The 22,295-nt window shown below is 40.6% G+C and overlaps 1 protein-coding gene across 6 annotated transcripts in view; it reads right to left on the bottom strand.

The window, feature by feature from the left end:
• The window catches only part of wdfy3 (WD repeat and FYVE domain containing 3), a 363,659-nt gene that overhangs the window by 140,250 nt on the left and 201,114 nt on the right, over positions 1-22,295 (bottom strand). For all 6 annotated transcript variants that reach the window (XR_013498143.1, XM_078213959.1, XM_078213927.1 and 3 more), the window contains 9 exons: positions 20,955-21,186; positions 11,979-12,142; positions 7,693-7,804; positions 6,100-6,290; positions 4,920-5,072; positions 4,276-4,349; positions 4,025-4,186; positions 1,287-1,378; positions 500-620 (listed from right to left, as the gene is read on the bottom strand). Coding sequence is in view for 5 of the 6 variants with exons in the window: in XM_078213959.1 (XP_078070085.1) it covers positions 500-620; positions 1,287-1,378; positions 4,025-4,186; positions 4,276-4,349; positions 4,920-5,072; positions 6,100-6,290; positions 7,693-7,804; positions 11,979-12,142; positions 20,955-21,186 (1,301 nt within the window). In the remaining variant the exon portion in view is untranslated. The remainder of the gene's footprint in view (positions 1-499; positions 621-1,286; positions 1,379-4,024; positions 4,187-4,275; positions 4,350-4,919; positions 5,073-6,099; positions 6,291-7,692; positions 7,805-11,978; positions 12,143-20,954; positions 21,187-22,295) is intronic.

A 22,295-nucleotide genomic window follows, 5' to 3' on the forward strand; every position in this document is an offset into this window, starting at 1 on the left:
GGAGGTAAATTTTCTGCTGTTGCTGCACTTAACAGCCAAACCAAATCACAAGTTATCAGGGCAAACTGGAAGTGCAAGTTAATGTCGCAGCCACTGCTAATTAATATTTTGTGGGACACAAACACATAACACTTATTTAATAAAAGATTATAAGATCTAACTTTATTTACTTTTGTTAAAAATAATTAAACTGTTAAATCATGAAACAATAATACTGTTTCAATGTTCTGAAAAGACTAGTAGAAAATTTTGAAAGTAAAATTTGTTTTCAAATTTTAAATCCTCTACCTGCTACTTAATTCCACCCACGGAGATCACACAACTCAATGTGATTTGTATTTAAGCATGCAGTGCAATAGTAATAAAATTAGACAGTGAGCAGTGCATACAGCACAGATATAGTGTTGCAGAGTCATATTACATCTTATATATCTATAATACAAACAGATAACTCAAAAATCACAGCAAACAACTTTCATGCACTTCAAGCAATACTCACTGCGGATTTACAGAGTTCTTTTCTTTTGAAATATATAGTAGCTTTAGCAAGATATCTAAAAGTCTGTTTCTCAGTAGAATGGCATTAGCTGAAACAAGGCCGCCAAAATCATCATCAGCACCTGGTAGACATGTGAAATATACATATCTTCAAAACTGACCTCAGGGGTGGACTTTTAACAAACTATATTTTTACACAGGAAGGCTTGAAAAGATTAATGAGCTAACTACTACTTCTTTACCTGTAACAGTATTAAATAACATTCACAAAGGACTCTTACGATGCTGAATGGTCAAATTTGGGTGTTGAATCAATTAAAAAGGTTACGAAACAAAGCCAATGATAGGAGAGGCTTACAAAGGAAAATATAGTGGTGGAGGAGACTAGAGTAAGAGAATCAGGAAGTAGACAACAAATAGAGAAACTGTATCAAGTGATCCAAGCACAAAAAAAGCACCAGGCAGCTCTAGTCAACCTTTAAGCCACTAATATTGGAATAGAGCAGATGGTTGAATGTGCATTGAGACTAATCAGCAGAACTCTGAAATAATGGTGCTGCTGCATGATACAATTCTCAAATAATGTACCAATGTGATTCTGGCATTACAATTGCAGCATGAACAATTGTGAATTGTTCTCAACAATTGGGAGGTTTATTGCAATCCATTATGCAGTACACTGTTGATCCATAGTGTGCCAAACGAAAGAGGCTAAGTTAATCAAATATTAGAGTATGTTATACAGTCAACATACAAAGAGGTTTTTAAACTAGAGATACATTGCTCACCTTCTTCCTTTTCCTCACTATGAGCTTCCATGACAATAAACTTCTCACAGACTGCAAACGTGGGTAATGTGGAAGAAAGGAACTGACCAAATCTTGACACAAACAAAGAAACTGGAAATTAGTAAATATTTATTTGCAGCTTAGGATTAGCATAGGCACTTCTCATTTACTGTAATTCGGTCACTGCCACCATAGTCTTAGTGCAGCTGTTGGCATTGTCTTGTTTCTTCTCTGGCTTTCTTCAAGCCTCCCTCAGTCCACATTTCAATGTTATTCACTTATTTGATTTTTCTTTTTCCTCTTCTGCTTTTACTCTTAATTATTCCTCTAATTGTGCTCAGATAATGCTATTGGGTCTTTGCCTCTGATATCCGTACTTGGCTATCTTAATTTGTCACTCCAAATATATTTAGTAACTCTCTTGATTCTTGAATGTAGTTGATTTTTAACTACCCTCTGAAATGGCCTAGCAAGCCACTCAGTTCAATGAAAAGAATAAAAAACTTCTGCTCCTGATCTAACCCACACATTTGTCTTCTATCCATCCAGTTCATTCTGAGCATCCTTCGCAGTACCTGTGTTTCAAAGCTGTTATCCTCCTCTCATTCTCTTTCTTCAGAGTCCAACTCTCGCATTCATAGGGTATAACATTCCACGCACCTGACAGTAATAGACATGTTTTCAGCTTCATGCTGAAGCTTTTGGACTTCTGAATGCTACTTAAGTTGCTGGTCAGGCCTCTTGCCACAGCTAATCTAGCCTGGATTCCATTCTTGAATGCTGCTTTCTTACTTAAATAAGGAAGAACCGTCCATTTACTGCCATCCCAAAAATCAGGTTTCCAAGTATGTTTGCATATTTTTACACTGAGAGACTTTTAGACTGTGATAAGAAAAAACAATCTTCTGCTCTCTAGTGGAGTATTTACTTTCCAGTGACCAAAATCTTGTCACATGAATTTGTAAAAACATATGCTATAAGGTTCCATGTAAATCATTCTGAACAACAAAAATAAATGCACACAATCTTTGGATAGGGGTGAGGGAAAGAAATTGCAAAATAAGTGAGAAGTGAACAGCAAGTTATATATTCCATGAAATGTAAAGGGTTTTCCCTATGTGGGTGTATATTTTAATGGTTCCCAACCAGTGTGCTGCGAAGAACCCCCCCCCCCACCCCCAAGTGTCCCACAAAAAATTTCAAAATTATATAATTAAACTAAAACTAAACTTAGTCTTCAGCTCTGCGGTTGGCATCTTCAAGACCCAAAGAATCTTAGGCCTCCCCCATATGCTTTGGCTGGGAAAGAGCCACACATGTGTGGTTTAGATTGTCAATGTACTACTCACCCTTGTTAAGAGAATTGCCAGTAAAACTTGTAACATCGATAATGTTATAAATAGAAACAGCTGCAACATTTTGGGGGTTGAGCTCCTTGTATGCCTGCAGCTCTGAAGTAGAGGCTTACAATATAACAGTTTGAACTTAAAGACAAGTGTGAAGTGATTCTTCCACCACAACCATTTATGGTGAGTAATATAGATTTTTTAATGTTGGTCGGGCCCACACACATGACCAATGGGACTTGGAGCTAAAGAAAAGATCCAACGCGCCCCCACAAAAAGCAAAAATTCAAAAAGGCTGTCAAAACCCTGGGAGAAGCGAGAGAGACATGGAGAAGTTTTAAAAAGAAAGGCGAGAGGACAGGGAGAAGTTAAAAACCAAGTTTCCAGTAAGGGAAGAAGACAGAGAAAATAGGAAGTGTGGCCCCATTTCTTTCCCCCAAGTATAGAGGTGTGCCACGACATATAAAAGATTGGGAACCACTGGTAGATAACACAGACTCAGCTGCATTTTGCTTACATTAAAGCAATTAACTTAAAGGAATATACAATTATCACAAATATGCATATGGCAGAGACCAGTTGTAGATTTAAAATATGGTTGCTTGTACAATTATCACAGGTCCATTTGAAAAACTAGCAAAGTGCTATATATTTTACTGAAGTTGGATTTCATTTTTTCCCCTGTCCTTGCTCAAGGAAATTCACTCTCACATGAAGATAACCTAGATGACATCTCCAAAGATGCAGCATAGAACTCTAAAGCAAATTAAGCAACTCTCAGAAACACTATATAAGAACATATGAACTAGAAGCAGGAGTAGGCCATCTGGCCCTTCGAGCCTGCTCCGCCATTCAATAAGATCATGGCTGATCTTTTCGTGGACTCAGCTCCACTTACCCGCCCACTCACCATAACCCTTAATTCCTTTACTAGTCAAAAATTTATCTATCCTTGCCTTAGAAACATTCAATGAGGTAGCCTCAACTGCTTCTCTGGGTAGGCAATTCCAGATTCACAACCCTTTGTGTGAAGAAGTTCCTCCTCAACTCAGTCCTAAATCTGCTCCCCCTTATTTTGAGGCCACGCCCCTTAGTTCTAGTTTCACCTGCCAGTGAAAACAACTTCCCTGCTTCTATCTTATCTATTCCCTTCATAATCTTATATGTTTCTATAAGATCTCCCCTCATTCCTCTATGCACTAGTTGCATACCTTTTCATTAGATTGAAATACCAACAATGCACCTCACTGCTATACTTTCAGCGACTAAACTCCAAGTCCATCATTTCAGGATTTCATCTTTTAAATTGTAAAGCATTCGCAGTACTCAAATGGTTTGCTGTAATTCAATTCATTGATTACTTCAACATTCTCTATAGTATTTGGATTCTACCTGAGCAGATCATTGCTGTTTGGAAAGCCTTGTAGCAAAAGGCTGAGCACGTTACTGATAGCTGCAATGGTTGGCTGTGACAAAGATGTATCTCTCAGAGTAAGCAGTAGTTTTGGTATCAACTGGAATTCCCTCATTAACTTGGCATTTCTAGAAGCTTCACTGTAAAACAGAATCAAAGGAACCCTTTTATTTCTAAAAACTTAATTGAAATATAAATATTTTAAAAGTATTTTGAAAGAAGTTAATACCTTGATTCAGTCAAAAGTTCAATAAAGTGCTCAAACAGTGACAGATGAAGTTCATATGGTGCATTAAGCCAGACCTGTAAAAATAAGGTAATGTTAAAAAAGTCATCAAACTTCAACAAAATTAAAAAAAATTCTTGTCAGTTTTAAGTAACTTGTAAATGTTCTGAGTGGGGAGTTGTACGACCGAAACTATTGTCGGCTAGGACCACTGTCCTAACTAACCTAGCAATGATCCTGTCCCAAATTTTAGGAACATGCTCGTTTGCATTAAACAAGTGCCACCTACATCATTTGTTGAAGGTACTGAAATTCCAGAGTTACATCTTGTCAAATACATTTTCTTTGCTGAATGATGCACTACTTTCCTAATGGATCTCTCGAGGAACAATTACTATTGGGATTCAGTATTGTGAGGTGCAATATGGTGAATACACTGGAAAGAAGTTGGAAGGGAGCCTGACATTCTCCCAGGTATTGTGACATTACAACATGGGATAGATAGCAGAAACCCGCACCCTATCAGAATTTCAAGATGAGACAATTTTAATGGAAATCAAAAAAGTAAAAGAGAATTGGTAAGGCATGAATCTATGTTGTCTTCACATTCTAAGTTATTGTTGCACTACTTTTTATTCACATCTTACTTCAAAGTCACAAAGCAAATCCTGAAATCCATTGGAATTAGGAATGATACTGGTCTCATGGCCACTGTCGACAGTTCCCACTAATGAAAACGTAAGATGGAGAATATGACTGTTCAACAGAGTCCGTTTCTTCTTCAGCAGCATTGCCAGGAGCTAAAACAGAAAACAAATCTTCATCAATCATATTTGGAAACTGATATTGGTAAACTTGAAATGACAGTCGAAGGAGAAGAGAAATCAAGGGAAAGAAAACGTATTCACTTCAAAGATCTCTGGTACCCTCGCGCTTTTATTTGTGCATTCAACTACATTTTAAATATATGTAATATCCTTGTCACTGCTACTTTCCCTGGCAGATTTTTACTCATTATTAATAGGGGATTTTCACAGTAACTTCATTGCAATGTTAATGTAAGCCTACTTGTGGCACTAATAAATAAACTTAAATATAATGTGGAAAGAAGTTTTTATAATATCCACTTTTCTCAAATTTAAATTTATGCTCTCCAACCCTACTCTCCCACTTCAATTAGAAGCAATTCTTGAAGGCTCACCCCATCTATACAATCTGACATTTTTTATACACTGTGATGTGGTTCAATCTTAAACAGTTTTCTTTCCAGAATGTACAGCTTGGCCTTCTGTAATCTTTCCTCATTGCTCAACACCTGTGAATATGAGATCAATGTTGTTACTTTTCTCTGTACCCTCCCCAATATCTATATCTGCTTCTTACTTCCATGAGGACCAAATTTGAACATTCTTCAAATATGGCCTGACAGCAAATTCTAAAACTCCTAGTATATCCAATAAAAACACATTCAACATTAATCCTCCCATTTCACTCGGTGGAGATTCTATTATCTTTTCCTGAATTCCAATCAAAAAATGCAACTACAAAAACAAATGAACATGTGAACAGTTCTGCCCACAATCTGAATCCATGCATATCCAAATATTGAATCACAACGAATGCATAATTATCCAAATTTTCCAAGATTTGTTTTATTTATCACTTCATCTGTTGGTAAACTATCCCAAAAATGCCCAAGTCTCTGCTTCTTCTGTGCTTTTTCCTTCACTGGCATTATCAGACAAAACCACTTACAAATTGTTCTTTCCTAATCTACACATGTATAATGTCTGTTCCCCTAATCACAAGTTACAGGGAAGCTCTTACTTGATAGCCCTTAATCCTCTCCATCTCTTTGCTGGCCAGTGCATTACTTTTTACCACACAGACTAGAGCCTTCACAGCAGCGTAGAGACCTTCGACATCTGACGCCATTGCAACCAAGCCTAAAATAGCAGCTGCTCCACCGATGTACTGGAGAGTAGTGGCAACAGGCCTAGGAACAGAAGTTCTCACACCTGGCAAAAGAAATTGATGTCACTTGAACAAAATATTGCAAGAAAAAAAACCTTTGTTTTGTTTTATAACACTGTGTTTTGGTATTTTTAATAATGCAATTGTGAAAAGAATGGCTGAAGTGTGGCTAGAAGCTCAGTGAAGTTAATATGGAAAAGGCATAATCATTTAATAACTTTCTAATAAATTATACAGGCAACGTCTAGTTGAGACTGATGGTGAAACCTGCTAAATATCACATTTCAGGATGGTGTTCTTTTAAAACACTTATACCAGGAAAACAGAACTGGATATTCAATTCAAAATGCAATTGATAAATTCTAAAAATCCAAATTTTTCAAAGTACTCTCCAATGTTAGATTACCATTGATGCCAGTCAAACTGTGGGCCATTAGGTAAGCATGGGTCCAATGTGGCAAATGTCATGTCAGAGTCCATTTTAGCTCCCAGGTCTCATTTAAATGCACCAGGATGCAAACTCACTCTAATCTTGTCAATAAAGTGAGGCCGATGAGAGGATGTTAAACAGGGCAGCAGGAAACCTGGAACTGCTGGGATGGTGCCAAGATCGGTGCAAACATGCACCCAAATTGTAATTGGAGGAGATTCAACTTATTGTTGTAGAGATTAAGTTCCGGAAGTAAGCTTTATGCATTCATACCACACTCAGCATTTAAACAAACAATGCGTTCAACAGCAAAGATGTCCTAAAATGCTTGCCAAATGGAAACGGAGAGGAACAGACACCAAGAGTTAGAGCAGGAGACAGAAAGTTGGATCAAAGGTGGATTTTGAGAAAGTTTTGAGATAGATTATAAACTAGAGGTATATTTAGGAAGGAATGCCAGAGCAAGTAACTGAAGGCTCCACAATTAAGGGCAGTCAAGATAAGTGGTGGATTAGTGGCGACGGATGGAAGGTATGTAATTGTATAGGCTGGAGAGGCACTCCTATTCCTCCTGCCCAAAATAGAAACTGGGCCTGCTGCTCTTTCACACCTAGTACCTTTAGTTAAGTTAATGCCAAATGGATACTGCAGCTGACCGAAGTTAAAATATAGTCAGGGTATGAATTGTCATTGGGTAGACTTTCATATTTCAGTGAGGCCCTTTCCTGTATGGTGAGTAAACATCACTGTTAGGAATCAGAACATACACCTTAAAATGCTGTAAACCAACTGGATTGGGCAAGCAGGCTTCTGCAAAGATTTTAGCAAGTCCCTACTCTGCCACGTCCTGTTTCTGACAGGAATCGGGGTCTATAATCGTGGTTATGAACAACAAGAATAAAACAAAAAGCACAACTTTTGAATTGTATACCTATGAGGAAACCTGGATTTGAAAATTTCCAGCATTTGGCTAATATTTAAACAGAACAACACAAGTCTTGTGATTAACACCATACCTAGGTATCCTATAAGAGCTGCACCAATAGTTCGCGCTGGTCCATTTAAATACCCTGCAGCATTATGCAACAGTTTTACTGGTGTAGCATTTTCATGTGAGGAAATGGCCATCTATACAATACAAAACAAAATGTTGAAATTAGTGGCCAAGAAATTCCAATTTTACTTATTTACTTTAAATTCTGAAATATGAAGTGCACCAACAATATGCCCAATCGTTGTCACTGATCCAAAAAAGCAAGAGGAAGCTGTTAGAAACATTGACTATCCTACCATCCACAGAGCATTTTTATTTATACTACCAACTTTATTTGTAGTGGACCCGCTCTTTCTTTCAAAGCAGAGGGGAAAGACAACCTTGTGCCTTACAACCACTCAGATCCTGACCTCATCACAGCCTTGGTTCAAACATGACCAAAAGAGCTGAAGTCCCGAAGGGAGATGAAAGTAATTGTCCTTGATATCAGGGCAGCATTTGACTGGAAATGGCATCAAGCTGCGCTAGAAAAACTGGAGTCAATGGGAATCAGGGGGAAAATCCTCCACTGGTTGGACTCGTAGCTGACACAAAGGAAGATGGTTGTGGTGGTTGGAGATCATCTCAGCTCCAGGATGTCAGTGCAGGAATTCCTCAGGGTAGTGCCAACCAATTTCAGCTGCTTCACCAATAATCTTCCTTCCATTAAAAGGTCAGACATGGGGTTTTTTGCTGCTGACTGCACAACGTGCAGTACCATTTGTGATTCCTCAGATATTGAAGCAGTCCATGTCCAAATGCAGCAAGATGTGAACAATATCCAGGCTTGGGCTGATAAATGGCAAGTCACAGTTGTGTAACACAGGTGCCAGGCACTGACCATCTCCAGCAAGAGGAGATCTAACCATTTTCCCATGATATTCAATGGCTTTACCATCGCTGAATCCCCCACTATCAACTTGCTGGGCGTTACCATTGAACAGAAACTGAACTGGACTAGCCATATAAATACTGTGGCTGCAAGAGCAGGTCAAAGGCTCAGGAAACTGCAATGAGTAACTCAGCTCCCGACTCCCCAAAGCCTGCCCACCATCTACAAGACGCAAGTCAGGAATGCAATGGAGTCCTCCACAATTGCATGGATGAGTGCAGCTCCAACAACTCTCAAGAAGCTTGAGATGATCCAGGGCAAAACAGCTGCTTTGATTTGCTGCCCCTTCCACAAACATTCAGTCCCTCCACCATTGACAAACAGTGGCAGCCATGTGTGCTATCTACAAGGTGCACAACAGGAACCCAAGGTTTCTTAGGCAGCACCTTCCAAACCCAGGAAAAAGCAGCTGATACCTGACCTGGGAACACCACCACCTAGAGGTTCCCCTCCAAGTCACTCACCATCCTGACTTGGAAATATATTGCCTTTCCTTTACTGTCACTGGGTCAAAATCCTGGAGCTCCCTCCTTAACAGTACTATGGGTGTACCTGCAAGGACTTCAGCAGTTCAAGAAGGTAGTTCACCATCACCTTCTGAAGGACAACTAGGGATCAATACAGGTCTAGCCAGCAATGTCCACATCCCGTAAATGAGTAAAACTAAGATGACATAAGTAGCAGTATTACGAATGGACAACAGCTTGCACTTTCATAGAACAAAGAACAGTACAGCACAGGAAACAGGCCCTTCGGCCCTCCAAGCCTGCGCCACTCCTTGGTCCAACTAGACCAATCGTTTGTATCCCTCCATTCCCAGGCTGCTCATGTGACTATCCAGGTAAGTCTTAAACGATGTCAGCGTGCCTGCCTCCACCACCCTACTTGGCAGCGCATTCCAGGCCCCCACCACCCTCTGTGTAAAAAACGTCCCTCTGATATCTGAGTTATACTTCGCCCCTCTCACCTTGAGCCCGTGACCCCTCGTGATTGTCACCTCCGACCTGGGAAAAAGCTTCCCACTGTTCACCCTATCTATACCCTTCATAATCTTGTACACCTCTATTAGATCTCCCGAAGCTTGAGATGATCCAGAACTTCATTTGGAAAATTAAACTTGCAGAGTAGCAGTTTTTGTTGCAACATTTAACAGTCCCTTGTTTCTTCTTAAAGATTTTTTACTGCCTCCCTCAAATGATGGAGACATATGCTACAGAAATTCGCCTTCAGCAAGAATTCCGTTATTTTTTTCAATGACCAATGTTAAGCTGACAGATCTATAACTCCCTGGACATGTTCTGTCTTCTTTCTTAAATATAAGAGTAACATTAGCTATTTGTCAGCCCTCTGACACGACACATTTTTCTTATGAATTATTGAACACAAGTATTAATGCCTCCATCACTTTCATAGTTTAAAAACTTGGATGCAATCCATCTGGACCTGGTTCTTTGTCTTCTTTTGAATTTGTTCAAACATCCTATTTTTAAAAAATATGTTTTAAATACACTTACTTCATCATTCATTCAACATCCCGTCTGCCTGTTGTACGTCCCAGGTAAATAGCGAAGCAAGATAACTATTTAATTTTTCCGCCATCTCCATGCCCCCTTGTCCGAGACTTCCCATCAGAGAGTTTCTCACCTTCTATCCTTTCAAACTCCTAAAAGCCTCAGTCAAATCTAAACTGTCCATATTCTTAGGAATGCAAGCACGATTTATGTAATCTCTCCTCACAATTCAGTTCTTGAAATACTGGTAATATGCTAGCGAATCTGAACTGCACACACTTAAAGGCAAACGTATCCTTTTCTAAGATATGGTCCTCAGAACCATACAGAATACTCAACATGTAGTCCAACCAGAGCGTTTTATAGCTCTTGAAAATCTTCCCTTTATATTATGGCCCTCTTAGAAGACTAGCATTTCATCAGTCTTTTTGATTTTTTTTGAACCCGAGTACCTCATTTTAGTGATCTGTATACACGGGCTCCTAAATCTCTTTGGGTCTCTGTTGTTTCTAGCTTTTCATCATTTCAATAATATTCAAATTTGTTCTTCTTTGTTCCAAAATGGATCACCTCAGACACTGAAATCCACTGACAAAGTTGTTCCCACTCCTTAATCTGTCAATGTCTTTGTAATTTTATGCTCCAGTCTACATTACTATATCGCCAATCTAGGTTTCATCTGTAATCTTGGACATATGACAGTCTGTGTTATCTCATTCATTAATATAGTAAATAGTTGAGACCCGAGCACAAATCCTTATGGAACACCACTAGCCACTTCCTTCCAATTAAGGTAAATGCCCATTATCCCTTAATTCTACGTTCCACACCTAACATCAATAATTTGCCTTGGGTTTTAATTCTAGCCAACAGTCTCTGAAATGCAACTTTAGTGAATGCCTTCTGGAAGGACTATCCTTTATAAGTAAAAAAAAAAGCTGTAAATACTCAGTCTGGCAGCATCTCGGTGAAGAAAGACATGCGCTTATAAGGCACTTTTTGCAACTGTCAGACATCTAGAGGCATTTTACTGTTAAAGTACAGCCACTGTTGTAATCTAGGAAATGTGGCAGCCAATTTACACACATTAAAAAATTTTTTGTGATGTTGATTGAAAGATAAAACATTGGCCAGAACACTGGGGAGAGCCCCGTTTCTCTTCTTCCAAATAGTGTCATGGCATCTTTTATATCAATCCAAGAAAGCAGATGTGGCCTTGGGTTAACGTCTCATCCAAAAAATGGCACCGCTGATAGTGCAACATTCCCTCAGCCTTGCACTGGAATGTCAGCCCAGATTTTTATTCTCAAGTGCTAGAGTGGGATTTGAACTCTGAAACTTCTGACTCGGAGGCAAGAGTGCAACCAATTGGACCGCAACTGACAGTTCTGATGCAATGTGCTAAGCCTGAAATACTAAATCTGTTCCTCTCTGCACAGATGCTGCCAAATCCATTGAATATTTTCAATATTTTCTGTTTTTGTTTCAGACTTCCAGCATTTTACTTTTGTACACCTTACACAAATCCACATTGGCTCGCCCCAATCAGCTCAAATTTCTTGAAGTGCCCAATCACTCTGGTCCTCAATTACAGAAAAGTGTTTCGCTAACTGGTCTATAACTTCCTGACTTCTTTCTTCATCATTTTTCTTACATTTGCTAAGCAGTAGTTACATTTGTGCAATTTAGCATCACAGTTGCACAATTTAACACAATACACATTTTGCTGGGAACTATAACCATGTAAGGTGACATAACTTCCGGTCTTCAGGATTTCAACTGGAACTCAAAATGTACGAAACACATAAATGGATTGCACTTCAGAGCAAATCACATTTAAATGTATATTTTGCATTAACTGCTCACCTGTTTGGCTATGGTTTTACTGTCCACTTTGTTGTAATTCTTCCTAATTCTGGCCACTGTAAGTGAAGAGACTGACTGTGCATACAACCCAAAAGAAACTTTCTCCTCAGGAATCAGGCTGATGGGAGATGGAATGACCATTTCAGATTTTGAATCTTTTGAATCTTTATAAAAGGAAGAAAACAGGTTAGCAATGTGCGAATTGGAAAAAAATAGGAAGGGAATCCTGAGCAATGCCAAGTTCATACACAGGAACAACTTTTAATAATAAAAATATGACCATGCCAAAGATCCTTTCATAAGTCTGCTCAGTATTATTCATGCAAGAAAGATTACTAGCTTTAAAATTCTACCTAAGTTGGCATTTATTTTTATGTAAACATTTGACAGAAATTAAAAATTGATTTAAACTCTAACAAGGGCATATACTTCCCACATCTGATCTAAATGGAATGTGTGTCCTGTAATACATGCAAAGTCATGGATGCTATTAGTGTCCTGTGTCCTAGATGATCATATGTGCAGGAAGTGCTGCCAGCTGCAGAAGCCTGAGTTCCAGGTTTCTGAGCATGAGTGGTTGAGCGAGTCACTGTGGCGCAGCCACGAGGTTGAGAACTATATGGAAAGCACACACAGAGGTGGTCACGCTACAGTTTAAGGGCCTGGAGGCAGAGGGGGAATGGGTGACCACCAGGCAGTCCAAGAGAACTAGGTAGATAGTGCAGGAATCCCTTGGGAGATCTGCTCACAAATTGGCTTTCCGTTTGGAAGCTGGTGAGGGCGCTGGTTCCTCAGAGAATACAGTAAGAGCTTTAACAACACCAGGTTAAAGTCTAACAGGTTTACTTGGTAGCAAATACCATTAGCTTTCGGAGCACTGCTCCTTCGTCAGATGGAGTGGAAATGTGCTCTCAAACAGGGCACAGAGACACAAAAATCAAGTTACAGAATACTGATTAGAATGCGAATCCCTACAGCCAGCCAGATCTTAAAGATACAGACAATGTGGGTGGAGGGAGCATTACGCACAGGTTAAAGAGATGTGTATTGTCTCCAGATAGGACAGCCTGCAAGTCCAGGAGGCAAGCTGTGGGGGTTACTGATAATGTGACATAAATCCAACATCCTGGTTTAGGCCGTCCTCATGTGTGCGGAACTTGGCTCTCAGTTTCTGCTCAGCGACTCTGCACTGTCGTGTGTCGTGTAGGCCGCCTTGGAGAACGCTTACCTGAAGATCAGAGGCTGAATGCCATGACCGCTGAAGTGCTCCCCCACAGGAAGAGAATAGTCTTGCCTGGTGATTGTCAAGCGGTGTTCATTCATCTGTTGTCGTAGCGTCTGCATAGTTTCCCTAATGTACCATGCCTCGGGACATCTTTTCCTGCAGCATATCAGGTAGACAACGTTGGCCAAGTTGCAAGAGTAGGTACCGTGTACCTGGTAGATGGTGTTCTCACGTGAGATGATGGCATCCATGTCGATGATCCGGCACGTCTTGCAGAGGTTGCTGTGGCAGGGTTGTGTGGTGTCGTGGTCACTGTTCTCCTGAAGGCTGGGTAGTTTGCTGCGGACAATGGTCTATTTGAGGTCGCGCGCTTGTTTGAAGGCAAAAAGTGGGGGTGTGGGGATGGCCTTGGCGAGATGTTCGTCTTCATCAATGACATGTTGAAGGCTCCGGAGGAGATGCCGTAGCTTCTCCGCTCCGGGGAAGTACTGGACAACGAAGGGTACTCTGTCCATCATGTCCTGTGTTTGTCTTCTGAGGAGGTCGGTGCGGTTTTTCGCTGTGGCGCGTCAGAACTGTTGGTCGATGAGTCGAGCGCCATATCCTGTTCTTATGAGGGCATCTTTCAGCGTCTGGAGGTGTCTGTTGCGATCCTCCTCATCCGAGCAGATCCTGTGTATTCGGAGGGCTTGTCCATAGGGGATGGCTTCTTTAACGTGTTTAGGTTGGAAGCTGGAGAAGTGGAGCATCGTGAGGTTATCTGTGGGCTTGCGGTACAGTGAGGTGCTGAGGTGACCGTCCTTAATGGAGATGCGTGTCCAAGAATGCAACCGATTCCGGAGAGTAGTCCATGGTGAGTCTGATGGTGGGGTGGAACTTGTTGATGTCATCATATAGTTGTTTCAGTGATTGTTCACCATGACTCCAAAGGAAGAAAATATCATCGATGTATCTAGTGTATAGCATCGGTTGAAGGTCCTGTGCGGTGAAGAAGTTTTGTTCGAACCTGTGCATGATGATGTTGGCATATTGAGGTGCGAATTTGCTGAGGTCACCGTCCTTAATGGAGACGCGTGTGTCCAAGAATGCAACCGATTCCGGTTCTTCACCGCACAGGACCTTCAACTGATGCTATACACTAGATACATCGATGACATTTTCTTCCTTTGGACTCATGGTGAGCAATCACTGAAACAACTATATGATGACATCAACAAGTTCCATCCTACCATCAGACCCACCATGGACTACTCTCCGGAATCGGTTGCATTCTTGGACACACGGATCTCCATTAAGGATGGTCACCTCAGCACTTCACTGTACCGCAAGCCCACGGATAACCTCACGATGCTCCACTTCTCCAGTTTCCACCCTAAACACGTTAAAGAAGCCATCCCCTACGGACAAGCCCTCCGAATACACAGGATCTGCTCGGATGAGGAGGATCGCAACAGACACCTCCAGATGCTGAAAGATGCCCTCATAAGAACAGGATATGGCGCTCGACTCATCGATCAACAGTTCCGACGCACCACAGCGAAAAACCGTACCGACCTCCTCAGAAGACAAACACGGGACACGGTGGACAGAGTACCCTCCGTCGTCCAGTACTTCCCCGGGGCGGAGAAGCTATGGCATCTCCTCCGGAGCCTTCAACATGTCATTGATGAAGACGAACATCTCGCCAAGGCCATCCCCACACCCCCACTTCTTGCCTTCGAACAAACGCGCAACCCCAAACAGACCATTGTCCGCAGCAAACTACCCAGCCTTCAGGAGAACAGTGACCACGACACCACACAACCCTGCCACAGCAACCTCTGCAAGACGTGCCGGATCATCGGCACGGGTGCCATCATCTCACATGAGAACACCATCTACCAGGTACACGGTACCTACTCTTGCAACTCGGCCAACGTTGTCTACCTGATACGCTGCAGGAAAGGATGTCCCGAGGCATGGTACATTGGGGAAACCATGCAGACCATCCACGACAACGGATGAATGAATACCGCTCGACAATCACCAGGCAAGACTGTTCTCTTCCTGTGGGGGAGCACTTCAGCAGTCACGGGCATTCAGCCTCTGATCTTCAGGTAAGTGTCCTCCAAGGCGGCCTTCACGACACACGACAGCGCAGAGTCGCTGAGCAGAAACTGAGAGCCAAGTTCTGCACACGAGGACGGCCTAAACCGGGATGTTGGATTTATGTCACATTATCAGTAACTCCCACAGCTTGCCTCCTGGACTTGCAGGCTGTCCTATCTGGAGACAATACACATCTCTTTAACCTGTGCTTAATGCTCCCTCCACCCACATTGTCTGTATCTAAGATCTGGCTGGCTGTAGGGATTCGCATTCTAATCAGTATTCTGTAACTTGATTTTTGTGTCTCTGTGCCCTGTTTGAGAGCACATTTCCACTCCATCTGACGAAGGAGCAGCGCTCCGAAAGCTAATGGTGTTTGCTACCAAATAAACCTGTTGGACTTTAACCTGGTGTTGTTAAAGCTCTTACTGTGTTCACCCCAGTCCAACGCCGGCATCTCCACATCCTCAGAGAATAGCAGTCAGAACCAGGTTTGTGACACCACAAGTGGCTTGGGGAGGAAGAAGGAGGGAAGAGCAATAGTGATAAGGGATTCATTAATGAGGGGAACAGAGCCATCATTCCAGGATGGTATGTTGCCAGCGTCAGGGATGTCACAGAGCTGCTATAGGATATTCTTCTGAAGATGGGTAAACAGCCAGAAGTTGTGGTTTACATTGGTATCAATGTCTTAGGTAGGAAGGGGGATGGGGTCCTGCAATCAGAATCTAGGGAGCTAGACAGAAAATTAGCAAGCAGGACCTCAAATGTATTAATCTTGGGATTCCTCCCAGTGCCACATGAAAGTGAGTACAGAAATAGGAGAAAAAAGCAGATGAATGCCTGGTTGGAAAGATGGTGCAGGAGGAAGGGCTTTAAATTCCTGGGACACTGGGACGGGAGAGAGAGAGAGACACTGAGTTCCTTGCAGGGCATTTTGCTAGTGCTGCTGGGAGGGTTTAAAACTAACTCGGCAAGGGTGTGGGAACCAAGAGGAATTATTAGAGTGGAAAATCAGGATGTACGAAATACTGGGAGAGACAGAAGGCACTACTATAGAGAATAGTCAGTTAATACGTGATATCAGAGTCAGAGTAAGGGAGAAACTAATGACATCTAAATCAGAGTTACTCTGCAGGTATGTAAATAAGGTTGGGGAGTTACAGGTGCAGTTTGCAAGGTGGAAATACGATGTTGTGACGGTAACAGAGACCTGGGTCAAGGAAGGGAAAGACTGTGTATCAAATATTCCTGGGTACAAAATGTTCAGAAAATATAAGAAACGAAGGGGGAGGGCTGGCAGTATTGGTTAGGGAGCGCATCACAGTGCTGGAGGAAGAGAATGTCCCAGAGGGTTCAAAGATAGAATCAATTTGGCTACAGCTAAAGAACAAAAAGGGTGCAATTACATTGCTCGGTGTAGTCTATAGACTGCCAACTAGCGAGAGGGATGTAAAAGAATAAATTTGCAGGGAAATTACAGAGACATAAGCATTGTAAAGTAGTTTACTGGAGGACTTCAATTACCCGAATGCAGATTAGGACAGTGGTAGTGTAAAGGCAGGAGAGAGGGCAAAGGTACCTAAATTGTGTTAAATAATTTTTTTGAGAGCAGTGTGTGTCCAGTCCAACGAGAAAGGATGCCATGTTGGACCTGTTTCATTGAAATGAGGTGGGCCAAGTAATTCAAGTGTAATTGGGGGAACATTTATGAGACAGCGACCATTGTATTTTAAGTTTATGACAATGACAGAAAAGGAACTAAATACAGAGCAAAAATAATTCAAGGGGCAAAAATGGAGCTGAGCCGGTTAGACTGGAATGAAAGGTTGTTAGGAAAAACTGTAGCTGAACAGCATGCTACCTTCAAAACAGAGATGGTCCGGACACAGTCAAGACACATGCCCTTAAAAGGGGAAGGCAAGACAAACAAATTTAGAGCTCCCTGATGAAAAAGGGAGATAAAAGTGCACTTATGACAGGTGTTAGGTAGAAAATACAGTTGAGAATCAAGGGTAGTACAAAAAGTTCAGAAGGGAAGTGAAAAAGCACACTGGAGAAGCAAAGTGGGATTATAGAAAAGACTGGCAGCCAAAATTAAGGGGAAATCCCAAAGTCTTCAAAAGGCATATAAATAGTGAAATGGTAGTAAAGAGGAGTAGGGTCCATTAGGGATTGAAAAGGGTATTTACACATGAAGGCTGGGGCATGGCTGAGGTATTAAATGAATACTTTGCATGTCTTTCCCAAGGAGGTTGGTGCTACCCAGGACATTGTAATAGACAAGGAAACTCTGCCCCTAAAAGGGTTCACAATTGATGAGGTTAATAAATTCTGATCCTGAAAGATAAGGCACCAGGACCAGATGTGATGAATCCATGGATATTGAAGGAAGTGAGAATGGAAATTGCAGCGGCGCTGGCCATAATCTTTCAATCTTCTCTCGACTCAGGGGAAATGCCAGAGGACTGGTAAATTGAAAATGTTATACCCTTGTTCAAAAAAGGTTGTCAGTTTAATATCAGTGCTGGACAAGCTTCTACAAACAATTATTTAGATAGAATTAGTAGTCATATGGAAAAATGACAGTTGATTAGGAAGAGCTCGCATGAATTTCCAATGGGGAAACAGTGTTTAACTAACTTGGATTTTTTTGAGGAGGTAACAGGAAGGGTCAATGAGGGTAATGCTATCGATGTACATGTATTTTCAGAAGGCCTTCAATACAGTGCTATGCAACAGGATTGAGAGAAAAATTACCACAAAACTTGGGAGTATTGTAAACTTTTAAGAGGACAGTAAAGAAGCTCAAAGTCATGGATCAGTTGGTGGAGTGGACAGAAAGTGGCAGAAGAATTTCAATGGGGAGAAGTGTAAGGTGAATCATTTTGGTGGGAAGAACCCAAAAGGACAATATAAAATTCTTAAAGGGGTGCAGGAGCAGTGGGATCCATGTGTAAATGTGCATAGATCATTGAAGATGATAGGACAGATAGAGAGAGTAATTAATAAAGCATATAGTATTCTGGGCTTTATTATTAGGAGCATTGAATACAAGAGCAAGGAGAACTTAAACATGACACTAGTTAGACCACAGCTGGAATATTGTGTACAGTTCTGGGTGCCACACTATAAGATGATGTGAACGCACTAAAGATAGTGCAGAAGAGGTTTACAAGATTGGTTCCAAGGATGGGAAGCTTCACTTATGAGGATAAATTGGAGAGGTTAGGCCTCTTCTCCTTGGTGAGAAGAAGGCTAAGAGGAAATTTGATAGAGATGCTCAAAATCATGAGGAGGCTGGACAAAGCAGATCGGGAGAAATTGTTCCTGCTCAAAGGATCAAGAGCAAGAGGCTGCAGATTTAAAGCGATTAGCAAAAGAAGCAAGTGTGATGAGAGGTTTTTTTTCACATCATGAGTGGTTCAGGTCTGGAATGCTCTGTCTGTAAGTGTGGTGGAGGCAGGCTCAATCAAGCATTCAAGAGGGTATCAGACGGTTACTTGAACAGAAACAATGTGCAGGGGTGCAGGGAAAGGCACTAAGTCATGATGCTCATTTGAAGAGGGGGTAGACACAATGGGCCAAATGGCCTCCTTTTGTGCTGTACCAATTTTGAGATTGTTTTCTTCTTAATCCTCTTCACTTTGAAGCTGTGACTCATACTATGTTCAACAGGCACTAACAACTTTTCCAAATGCTCATTTGTCATTTATCCAAAGTTGATGTCATCTAATATTCTCCAATTTAGGGATGCTAATGCCATCTTTAAAGCCACCATCTTGGCTGACATAATTAATTCAGCAAGGAGCAGGAATTAAAATAGAATCTTTCTGAATTAAGGGTGAAATTTACATACCCTGCATTTACCGAGACATTGGTAAGTGTGATCCCAGTGCATCTCACATTTATCCTGTTTTGTGTGCTACTTATTGTTGCAAGTTATCTCAAGTATGGTAAATATGTTTTCTAATTTTCATAAGTTTCAAAATATTAATTTTAAATGAAGTCACGTATTATTCCTATAAATGCCCCAATCAATATTCTGGTATCAACATGTGCCAACTACAACATTCATATAATTTGTATTGTGTATTGCTGAAAAAAGACACATTATTGAAGTTTCTTATCTTGCACTCATCAGGAGAAGAATGCCAATGTCAGGAGAAACAACAACTTTATGCTGTATGAGAAAGGAGCGCTGATTGTTTTTTAAATTCATTTGTGGGACATGGGCATGCTGTGGGTTGACACACAATGCCATTAGGGAGAATTCCAGGATTTTGACCCAGCAAGTCAGCGGGCCACAGCAGGTTTGTAAGTGAACTCTGTTTGGTGGAGGCATTGTCATAGAGAATGAACCAGTTGATGACTGACAGTTAACTGTCAATAATTGTTTGAAATTTAAACCAGCTTAACTCTGGTCACAGCATTGCTCTTTGGAATGAACTAGCGAATGGATATCATTTATTTTGTTTAACTGAACCAGTGCAATGTGCATGTTCTTTCAGTCTGTAAGGAACAGGGCCCTGCGTCTTAATATATGTAGCTTCCAATACATGCAAATACACCACATGCGAACCTGAATGGCAATCTTAAATTGGTTGGCAGAGTAACTTTTTGCATTTTTAGGAAAAAGGTAGCAACGGCTTATATTTATAAGCTCATTAGAGAAAAGACTAGTGCCAAAGAGAGCTAATATGCTATCTACAGTTAAAAATGGAATAGGATAATTATTTTTAATGTAAGAATATAAATTCTTAAGATAGCCTTGGAAACGAGTTTACAGACTGTACTTGAGGCAGTTTCTTAGAACAGCACATTGTGGAATCAACAAGGGAACAGGGCATTTTAGCTTAGATTGGGCAACTCCGTTGCACAATATCTATAATAAGAAAATTGCGCCTTATAGACTCCCTTTACCGGGGCATAATTTCACAGGCACCAAATGTCCTGTTATTCCACCCAAGTAGCTATTACACGTCAGTCTTGACAGTCAGCAAATTATTTTCCACACAGCTGCATTTGTTCCGAACTACATTTGGTATCTGGCAAAAATCACTGTTTAGCATTAATGGGAACTCTTGCTTTGCCTTTAAAGGGAGATGGGAAAAATGCATGTGTAATAGCTACTTGGGTGGGATAACAGGACATTTGGTGTCTGTGGAATTGGAAAGATAGAGTTGATAGAGTTAACAAAATGAGAGAGGAATTTTAATAGACAAATGGATGATTCATGTTGTTGTACTGCTGATCTTGTCATTGTTGCCTAACCTAGGAGTACTGAGGCCAACTCACTGAACCTTGGACCTTCCTATTTTGAATACCTCAGCTACTGACTTCAGCTGCCAAGCCACAGGAAGTTGAACTTCCACCATTTTTTAAACAATGCTGAAGAATGTTTTAGTCATAATCCATAACTGAAAAAGTAACGCCAAGGACTGGTGTTGGAACATCGTGTTTAAATCAATGTGACAAAAACAAGAAAATAAAGTGAGAAGTATTTTTCAACAGACACACAAAAAGCTAGGGTAAATCCGTTGTGTGTAAGACCACTGACACGTGTATTTTATCTCTACGTAACAAGCTCTTTCTTACTTGCCAGAAACCCTATTTAGCTTAATTTTGAACTTTACAATTTGACATCAAAAAATATTACTTACATGGAACACACACAGCTTGGAAGCTACCAACATAGTTTGGTCCTAAATCATAGATGACACTGATACTTGAAGCAGGTAAAACTTCCTCCAAAAAATGAGTAGGTCCTAGACGCCATACTAATGATGAAATCTGGCGCTGAGCTGGAGGTGTTCCAATGAAGCCGTACACTGTGCTAACAACTGGCAGATTTGTTGATCCTGATCCACCAGGAGAGCTGTGGATATAGTGAAGCTACAAAGACAAACAAAAGAAAGCTGATCATTGAGAGTGCCCGCTCTACAAAAAATACAGCTGAATCATAAAACACAAATTAATATTTGCATTTTCCAGTTGTCTCAACAAAGATTGTTAGTGCAAACTAAAAGGCAGAATTACAAATCAAGGATTGTGTGCATACAATGCACATATTTTTAACAATTGCAATTGCTTCAGTGAAGGCGATCTTTATAACACTACTTTGTCCCATTAATGGAACTTTGGAACACATTAAAATGTTATCGCCCACTGAACACAGTATAGCTTAAAACATTCACCACATGAAACGTGGATATTGTCAGAAGTCTGGGACTAAAGTATGTACATAAATTCTTCAGTTACATTTCTTAAAAAAAAAGTCTAAATGGTGGCATTTGTAAAGTCGTTCAGTTATTGCACATTCTTTATAATAGGTATCCGGGATTAATCCATTAATGTTGTACTCTACAAAAACTCTGAAAATTTTTGAAAGAAGAAAACAGCTTGACAACATTTTGAAAGGGCAATTTGCATCATTTCCATTATGGAAGTTAACACTAGGTTCAATTAATCAATCCTATTTACATCATCAGAGTTTGGTCCAAACATGCTGACATCAGTAATGGGTACTGTGCTCCCTTGTAGTTTCTTTGGCCAGCTGGAGCAGCAGTGTATGAAGGTTGTCATTGTTTGAAAATAAAACAAAGTTTACTACTGAAAAAGCCATAAAGTCAGGAGAATACTGATCAATTGAAGTTTATGTGAAGGAAATCTTAGCACTAAAACTGAAATGAAATGAAATTCAGAAGTTATAATAAATTTAATGATGTACTTGATACTCATTAGTCGTTATACAAATTAAAATAATTGGGAATTGAATTTATATGTTATATAAATATGATAACATTGACTGAGTTTTGGCTATTACATGGAGGTGTCACACTGCTGTCGTCGATTTCTAGATTAAAAGGCAACATCATGGAAGACGTTTTAGTTCCAATGAATGTTTCATCAGTTCTGAATTAATCTTTCCTGGAGAATCCAGCAAGCATGATTTGAACAAGTTCTATCAACTGCAAAAACAAACAGAAGAGATTGTCCAAAAG

The sequence above is a fragment of the Mustelus asterias genome, chromosome 1 (assembly GCF_964213995.1).
Source record: "Mustelus asterias chromosome 1, sMusAst1.hap1.1, whole genome shotgun sequence".
In the NCBI taxonomy this organism is placed as follows: domain Eukaryota; kingdom Metazoa; phylum Chordata; class Chondrichthyes; order Carcharhiniformes; family Triakidae; genus Mustelus; species Mustelus asterias.